Consider the following 9,643-nt stretch of genomic DNA (forward strand, 5'->3'; position numbering starts at 1 on the left):
GCAGCTCGGAAACGATGCAAGTTTTTTTTTTTGAGACAACCTGCCAAGCTTTATTGATTTATAAGAATGTTTACAGGAATGGAATCAAAGTTTGGTACATCAAGCCAAAGCTGATGACCAACATCAAGCGATACAGAATACTTGGCTAGGTTGTGTGCTTCATAATTTGATGATCTTCCCTCATGAGCGAATATGCAATCCTGAAGAGAAGAAGATCTCGCAGCAATCTCTCTTGTGACAGAGCTGTACTTTCCCATAGTTCCTTCTCTCAAATCCTCCACGACATTCTTACAGTCTGATGCAATGTAGACTCTCTGCAAGGCTAGATCTCTCTTGGAAACGATGCAAGTGAAAAGGTAGGCGGGCAGGGACGGCTCTCCTGGCCTCAATTCTAAGGTCACTCAAACAGTCGAATTGGGCCTATTTGCCCCCAAATTTCAATTCTACGCTCAAATTCTTTGCATCCAAAGGCAGTGATTTGCTATTCATATTAGAAAAGAAGATGCACCTGATGTGGTCTCGAGGAAGATGACATGCATCCCTCCTGCCTCTGTTCTTTTCCTAATCTTTGATTGGTCTTTTTCCACTTGGCTTATTCTAGTCCTGACATCTATGTTGCTCATAATGTCAACTCTGATCCAGCTGCTATGCAGGCTATTTTGCAATCTGGCAACCCGTGTGCCTCTCTCTAAAATATTTTCACTTTCTTTTGGTTTCACTGGAAGACCAAGAACGATCGGCTCACCTTCGCAGGTTTGCTTGTCCTTCCTCGAGCTCCTCCGTCGGAAGTCGGTTTACCGCATGGCACGCAGTCAGGACTTAGCGTGAACGAGAGACGAGTGCCATGATGTCAGGAAGAGAGCTTAGGACGTAGGGCATGTACAATGGTAGAGAAGATATGCTTTCCCTTATTCTACCATATCAGCTAAAGAAGGCATTAGATATAAGTCATACAAGACATTATCTCTTACAGCCATCTCTAGCAATTAATATGAATAATTAAATTTTGGTATGAAATTTATTGCTAAGGAAAGACATATGTGATACAATGGAGAAAAAAAATGTTCCCTTATTTACTAAGAGATAATCCCTTAGCTAAGTGAATACAACCTTCTCTCCTTCATCCTCTTTCCTTCAATTAAACAAAAAATCTGACGTGACAATTCAAAAAAAAGGCTAACATCATCCCATTAGTACGTGCTCTAAATTATCGGAAACAATTTAGCTTGTTTCGAACATTTTTTGAAGTGAAAAGTTGAAAATCCAGGCTCGTGTAAGAAGAATCTTCCTAGAACAAGTAGTGGTAGTACAAGGGGTATGCAAACCTAGCAAGTAGATTGATATTTTAATCTCGTGTGGACCGTTGACGGTTGAGCGAGCACGTCTTCGCACTTCCTTTCCCTCTCCTCCCTCTCTGCTGAATTTCCATCCTCCTCGTGTGCATCTCCACTTTCCTGTTGATCGCTTCAACACTTCCAGCTCTTATTTTAACACCAAACAAGTTTACAAATTCTTCATCATCATCGCCGCCACCATCTTCTTCTTCCCAATAACAATTCAGCGCTCTCATCGATCCCACCCACTACCTGCTCCTCAATACTTCTGCTTCTGTTATTCTTGCTGCAACACCAGCCCCACGGTTTCAGAAACCAAGAACGTGAGAAAGGGGACGCACTTTCCTTCTCCTGACGCCAAGATCGGTCCTTGGAGGACCCAGCCAAGATCGAGAAAGAGATTCCCTGCCGGTGCTGATTAATTGGTTGAAGCAGGGAAACTCAGCAGGGCGATTTCACCCGAGATGTCCCGGGGCTACGGGGAGATGGGGCAGAAGGTGGACTACGTCTTCAAGGTGGTTCTCATCGGCGACTCCGCCGTCGGCAAGTCGCAGCTGCTCGCGCGGTTCGCTCGCAACGAGTTCAGCCTCGACTCCAAGGCCACCATCGGCGTCGAGTTCCAGACCAAGACCCTGCACATCGACAACCGGACCGTCAAGGCGCAGATCTGGGACACCGCCGGACAAGAAAGGTACTATTACTAACTAACCAAGTATTAACAAAACCCCGCATCCTCTCCATGGCCTTGACCACTTCATCGGGGGATCATTCATAGGATTGCAGATGTTGTACTAGGCTAGCCGCATTAACTATATGCTCCTCTGTTTCAAATTCATGGGTGAGGATTTTTTGTGTGGAATGTAGAGAGGTTTCTAAATTTGGAATGGATATTTACATACTAGTAGTTCATACTTTGCTCAGTCCAAATTTAGAATGGATATTTACATCAGATAAGCATGGCACAGATTTTGACATCCATCAGAACTTACAGTTACCAATTCTCATGTAGTTGCACATTTTCAATTACTATTACAATTAGAATCTGCCAAAAACATTTGACTATCTTCTCAGCACTAATGTCATTGAAGTAGACAGCAAATTATGAAGACTTTGCAATAAGTCTTTTTTTTTTTAAGCAGAGGCAAAAGCTTTGCCTCTTCACATTAACTAAGGAGTTGAAACATGGTTTCAAGGACAAAAAGAATGGTACAAAACAGCCTAGTATCCCGGAACTGTACAACTCAAATTCTCCTTGCTCTGAGAAGGTGTCGTAGTTAACTATGCTTAAAATTGACAAACTGGCGTTTTCCCTGTTCATTCTGGGTATCTACCAATACAGTACCAAAAATATGTCCATACTAATGCAGTTGATATTTGCTCAATAAAAACATAGATGCGATAGTTACATCAGACAGAGTAGCATGCCTTAGACTTTGACACTTCCAACAAATTCAGTTACCTACCATCATATATAATTGCACATCTTAAATTAGGAACAATATTAGAATGTGATGAAAAACGTTTGACCAACTTCTCAGCAATAAAGTGACAAAAAAGGAAGAAGACAACAAGATAAACAGCTTAGAAAGTACTCTCACCGTTTTATAAGCTGTATCATGATTCTTTTAGGCGAGGGTTCAACCAAAAGTTACTCTACTACTATGCATTTTAATTGAAAAAAGTTATGTCACTAAATATGTATTTAAAGGCACTTATAATTACAACTGTGTATCACATAAAGATTTGTCTTACCGAATCATGATACATCATGATACACCTTCTATTATGAAATGGAGGGAGTAAGTCCTATCTAGCAGTTTGGTCATGAATATTTTGCTAAATTTAAAATTAAATGGCAATTTTGTTGTTTTCGTTGCTGTAAGTGAACTTTAACAGCACTAATGACCTACCTCAACTTGCTTCATTTATTTAATTGTTCACTTTCAATATCTAAGCATACACTAAATGTGGTAACAGGTACCGAGCAGTAACAAGTGCGTACTACAGAGGTGCAGTAGGAGCTATGCTAGTATATGACATGACCAAGCGTCAGTCCTTCGATCATATGGCAAGGTGGCTCGAGGAATTGCGAAGCCATGCTGACAAGAACATCGTTATCATGCTAATTGGGAACAAATCAGATCTTGGTACACTCCGGGCTGTCCCGACCGAGGATGCTAAGGAGTTTGCTGAACGTGAGAGCCTCTTCTTCATGGAGACCTCCGCACTTGAGGCCACCAATGTCGAAAACGCTTTCACAACTGCTCTCACAGAGATATACCGCACCGTCAGCAAGAAAAACCTTATTGCAAACGACGAGTCTAATTCTAGCGGAAACGCGAGTTTGCTGAAAGGAACAAAAGTTATCATCCCTGGTCAGGAGGCAGCCCCTGCAGCCAAGGCCGCATGCTGTATGTCCTCGTAGACATAACATCATATATACTCTGGTGTTTCTGGCAATTAAATGTTTCGATGTAGTCCCACTGTATCTACAGATTGAATAGCTGGGATTCTTGGGAGGAGGGACGAAAGGTCCATATCAATAGTTAACTCACATACATTGTAATTTTCTTGATGACTACTTTTTAATCTAATTATATGGCGGTGTGTAGTCATTAAGAACATTTTTCAGATAAACCAGCTCAACCTTTTCACCTTTTCTGTTGGCTCTTCTCGGAATCTCCAGGCGCAAACATGCTAGGCAATGAAAGCGTGTGTTGCCGTGTATATCTGTCTTCTTAAAATAGGTGCAGAGATATTAGAGAAAAAACATTAAAGGTACAAGTACAATTATCTGAGTAATATTGTACAGAATTACAGATACTATCTGGAATCAGCCTAGTTTAGTCCTATCTTAGTCAGACATTAAGCAGGTCACAGTGGTGGTCGAAATGAGAAACCTCAACAAGACTTTTTTTTCCACAGAAACAACAGATGTTGTTAGATAATCAATAATCACGTACAAACAATAACACACGTGTAGTTTAAATTTGACATGCTTTTATAAAATCGACTGAAACTCAAAAAATAAATAAATCAAAGGTACTTAGAAACAGAAAAAATCAGATCGTGCGTAAAAGCATTGCGACAGAAAACGGTTCCCCCTTGCGTCGCCTCCTCCGGGCGACCGGGGGCGAAATCCTACCAGCCGCCGCCGCCGCTCCTTCCCCCTCCGTCCCCCTCCTCGTCACTCCCCGAGGCGCCGCCGGGCCTGGCTCGCGACGCCGGTGATGGGGGCGGCGGGGATCTGGGCCCTGGGCCCTTGGCTTCCTGCGACGTATAGATGGAGGAGCATCGCGCTGGGTTCACCGTGGCTGGGGCGGCCGATCGGTTCTTCCTCCGGCGTCGATGGAGGGCCTGGCTCCGCTATGGGCTCGGGAGGACTCGATCGGCGGCCTCCTCGGTGGGGACTCGGGATCTCAGGGCGGCGTTCCTGATCTGGTGGTGCGGCGATTCCTGCTCGGCGGCGAGAGGTGTTCGCGGGTGTGGGCTGGCTTCTGCGGCCGTGTGGGCGGCGCGGAGCCGACGGGTGCTGGCCGTGGCCCCGGGCCCCCTCGGTGGTCGTCGACGCCAAATCTGAAGGTTGCAGTCCCTCCTCTCCTCATGGCGTCCAAGCTCCCTGGCACTTTTCGGCCGAGCTGCTAGCAGCAGGACTCTGCGACCGGGAGAAATCCCTAACCAGCGGTAGCGGTCACAATGGCGACGTCCTTGGGCGCCGCCTTCCCTGTTGGGGGTGCCGTCGAGGTACTGTCCCTCCCCCTCCTCCTTGCTCCCTGGGTGAAAACCTAATCCTGGATTGGACCGCGGTGTCGCTGTAGGGTCGCTAACCTTGCTGAAGTCGCGGTCTTCGGTAGCTTGGGTAGGTTGTGGGCGCAGGTTGTGTGTGCGGGTGGTGTGCCGGTGCTCTTCTCCAGCTTGCCCAACTGCTTCATCTCCGACACGTTCGAGCTCCGGCTTGCTGTTGTGCTTCTCAGTGTGTTCGGCATGGTGTCGGTGTGCTTGGATCTACTTCCTCGGACGTCGCCGTTAGTGGGAAGTCAAGCTCAGGGGAGCGCCTCCATCGGCCGACAATACAACGCCCTTCGAGCCAGGGCAAGGAGGCAGAGAGCCTTCTTTGGCGATGGTATGGCTGAGGTTGATGCTCGATTCCGTGGGGTTTTCCATGCCAGGCCACACTTGCTGTCTTCCTCTCGAGCTCCACCGGCGTCGGGCCGCCGATCGTTGAAGAGGGCCTTGGTGTTGCAAGCTGTGTTTCATCTCTGTTGTTTTTTGCTTGTAGCTTCTTTGGGTTGTAAGCTGTTCTCAACATCCTTGTACTCTGGCCTTGTTTCTTTATTAATTTAAAGCGGGTCTAATTGTACTTAAAATTGGTGGTATACCATATTACCCCTTTTTTTTTTGTTATTCCTTCAACATACCTCCATTTTTGGGACACATAAAAAGGGAAAACATTTTTCTGTGACAAAATGTTGGAAACTCATTTTGACACTTTTGTTTTTCATGCCAAGATACATTTGTATGCATAATTTGGAAAAATTATGACAAATATGACACGGATATGGCCATCACCAAGATCATTTGGGTAGAAAGTCAAGATAATCCAGACATGATAGCCCATTTACGAACTTGTGTTATTTAATTGCCATACTACAGTTTTGTTATTTTCTGTCAATGAGGCCACATAAAGGACTCCATGTGCAAGTTTTACATATTTTTTTTTCATTTTCTTTGATTGGATTCAAAATTGGTAAAATGACCATTGATAGCAAGGGGTTAAATCTTTGAAATTTGTTTCCAGTGGCTAGAATCCTACTTTGTTAGCTTAAAACTAATTTTATCATTTTAAAACTAAACTAGTTTACATTTGACATACTATTATAAAATCGGCCGAAAATAAATAAAAACCACATGTACCTAGGAAAGGAGAAAATCCGTCAAGTCTAGAAATTGCCATTCCGATAGGGTCTAACTTGAGTGATGCCACCCCATATTTTTGTACTTGCTTTAAAAACCTTTTTAGAACACATAAAATCTAAAAATATTTTTATCTGAAAAAAATTGGAAACTTATTATGAAACTTTTAGTAGGTCCTCAGAATGAGTAATTCCCGATTTTTAGGGAAAAGACGGCCACGGGAAGGCGACAGGAAGCATCTTGGGCCGAAACTACACCAAAACAGTCCGAACTGAACCTTCTCCCAGATGGGCGTGTTTCAACTTCTTCCCGGGCCTTTTATTCTTACACGATGGGCCGTAGGACTCCGCAGCGCTCGCTAGGGTTATTAGAGGAGTCTCACTCCTCACCAAAACAGAGCCCCGCGCGCACCTGGTGCTCCCCCAGTTCTCCCCAGCGCCGCTGCCGCCGAGCTACCCTGGCCGAGCTCATCGTCTGGGTCGACGCCGAGGAAGCGGTACCAAGCTCTCCTTCCAGTACCGCATCAGAGCATCGGTGCGGCGGTGCCACCCGGGATCGCTCACCGCTTCCTCCGCCCACCACCCAATTCGCCATGGCGTAAGACCTGCCACCGCGATGGGGGCGACCGCGTGATTCCGGATAACCGGGAGAATTTTAGTTTCCATCTAACGGTAACGTATGCCCTAATGTTTGCCATGACGATCGACTGATTTTTGGTTGAAAACGTTAGTACTACAAAGGATGATTGATATTTGATATGGTGTCTTTGATGTTGCCACAGGGCATTCGTAATTCATTGATTGGATATCCGATCCTCCTATAGACGTACTATTTCGATTTACGAATTTCAACGTGATAACCAGTAAGATTTTATTGCCATGATAATCTAGTACGTAGTAGCTTTCTATCTATGTGACTGTTTTTGTATTACAAATTTTTTGTTTTCAATTTTGCGCTGTGGGTAATCGAAGAAAACTTATTATAAATTGTTTATATATATGACTTTTTTTTGCTTTTAGATACATTTTAAGTGTTTGGAGGAGGCGATGCTTCTAACGCACACATCAGTATTTTAAAGGACCGGCCCTGCTCTGCTCGCGCATTGCTGCCATCAACCTCGCCGGGTGTCATTTTGAGCACACGCTCCCCCGCAGGCCGCAGATCGACAGCATCTGGCGGTCGACATGGACATGGAGCACACGGACGTGCTGGTGGACATCCTCCGCCACCTCCCTCCGCGCAGCCTCGCCATCTCCCGCGGCGTATGCTCCACCTGGCGGGCCACTGTCGACCACCACCGTCTCCTGAGGGCGGACCTGCTCCCGCTCTCGCTCGATGCCATCATCTACGACAAAGTCGAGATAGACGCCCCGATCCTCTTCTCCCGCCGCTCCACGTCGCGCTACATCACCAGCAGGCTAGACTATCTCGAAGAAGATCCTGCCTATGGGGAGGTTGCAGGAGAGATGAAGGATCACTGCAATGGCCTCATCTTGATCCAGAATGACGTGGTCGTCAATCCCGCCACGCGACAGTGGGCACGGCTGCCCCCGCTGCCATGTGCGTGCCCGAGGCCCAGGATGGCAACAACGTCCTGCGGACGCTGCCACAATAACCGCTACCTCGTCTACGATCCCACCATGTCACCGCACTACCAGGTTTTCTTCATCCCTCGAGTTCCTGGTGACGTACCGGCCGACAGCGACACGGCCTGCACCACGGAGTGGCCTCCTTCGCAGTACGTCATGCATGTCTTCTCGTCGAGGACAAAGTGCTCGAAGCAGAGGTCATTTGCACGAGATGGGGATGCCCCTGGAACAATCCAAGACGTTCTATCATGCAGGAATTCTGATATGGATCTGTACTACGCCGCTTACTGGCATGGGTCACTATATGTTCCCTGTAGACAAACGCAAGGTGGCTTTATTTTGAGGTACATCTACTCAAACTCAGACACCATACATATTTACATCGATTCCTAGTATTACTTTATCATCCTTAATAAATAATAATGTTACTTGGGTTATTAATGCTAGCGCCGATTTGATTTTTGTAGAATAAACCTATCGGATGACAAGTACGAGGCAATTAAGCTGCCACGAGGGTGCAGACAATTTCGTCTTGGAAAATCAAAGAAAGGGGTCTACTGTGTATTGTATATCGACGGCCGATGCAAGTTTCAGCTTTGGTTCCTTGATGAGTCGTGCGGTCTGATAGTCTGGGTGTTCAAGACCGAAATCAACCTCGAGCCAGCATGGAGAAGATACTGTTGGAGTTATGGCAGCCGTGGACCATGGATCTTGCAGACGAGCGAGGAGGCGGAGTTGTTGTTGAAGAGCGACCTCATGCTCGTACAAGAATACAACCAAGCGGTAGAGAAAGATGGTTTCGAATGGCACTCTGACGATGAAAATGCTGTTGGCATTGTTACAGACGGGTCTGAAAAGTGCAATTCTTACTTTGACACTCTTGTTCTTGGGTGTCTTGGATTTCATCCTTACAAAGAAATTATCTTCTTTCACGAGGACGACTATGGAACAGTTGCATATCATTTAAACAGCTCCAAGGTTCGATACTTGGGCAGGATGGAGCACCATTATTCCGAGATAGAGATCAGTTTTCCGTACGCACCTTGTTGGATGAGAGACTTACCTGGAGGTAACTAACGCCAAGTCATATATATGTTTCTCCTTCATACATGGAGGGACTTACCTGGAAGTAACTAATCTTGAACTGCACTTTCTCCTTCATACATTAGTATTTTTTTTATCTACGTGTAGAGCTAGTCAGAGTGAGAATCTCTTGTCAAAGTTAGATATGCTGATACTACTTTGACATATGCTCCTAGTATATTGGTGTTTGTATGGGATTTGTTGCCGTAGATGAAATCAACTCAGCTCGGTTATGCCATTTATTTATTGCCATGCACATTCACTAGCTTTGCTTCATTAATCGTTGATAAGGTGGTCACATGCTCTTACTCGGCTCCTTAAATCCTCAACCTAAATGTATACCTGTGAGTTACATCAGAATAACCTGCCTGACATTTTGACACTTTCAGAGGTTTCAGTTACCGATTACTCTGTATCATATAGTTCCACATCTTCAGTTAGGAACAAGATAAGAATCTGCCAAAAAAAACTTCAACCAACTTCTCAGGAATAAAGTGACAGAAGTAGACAGCAAATTAAACAGCTTACACACGTAATATAATGTAATGTGTATAATGATTCGTGTACAACCAAAAATTACTCTACTAATATATGCACTTTATGTGGCATAAAGGTTAATGCCGCTGCATCTGTATCTATAGGTACTTACATTGTAATTGTGTATTGCAAGATTGGTCCAGCTCCTGTCCTAACAAATCATGGAACTTCTTATATTATGAATGG

The 9,643-nt window shown here is 45.2% G+C and overlaps 1 protein-coding gene across 1 annotated transcript; it reads left to right on the plus strand.

The window, feature by feature from the left end:
* The first annotated feature begins 1,798 nt into the window (after nucleotides 1-1,798).
* LOC124652908 (ras-related protein RGP1) lies at nucleotides 1,799-3,953 on the plus strand. The gene is made up of 2 exons (XM_047191953.1): nucleotides 1,799-2,025; nucleotides 3,312-3,953. The coding sequence occupies exons 1-2, from the start codon at nucleotides 1,799-1,801 to the stop codon at nucleotides 3,757-3,759; spliced, it is 675 nt and encodes a 224-aa protein (XP_047047909.1). The 3' UTR covers nucleotides 3,760-3,953.
* Nucleotides 3,954-9,643: the final 5,690 nt, after the last annotated feature.

Source organism: Lolium rigidum, chromosome 5, assembly GCF_022539505.1.
Source record: "Lolium rigidum isolate FL_2022 chromosome 5, APGP_CSIRO_Lrig_0.1, whole genome shotgun sequence".
In the NCBI taxonomy this organism is placed as follows: domain Eukaryota; kingdom Viridiplantae; phylum Streptophyta; class Magnoliopsida; order Poales; family Poaceae; genus Lolium; species Lolium rigidum.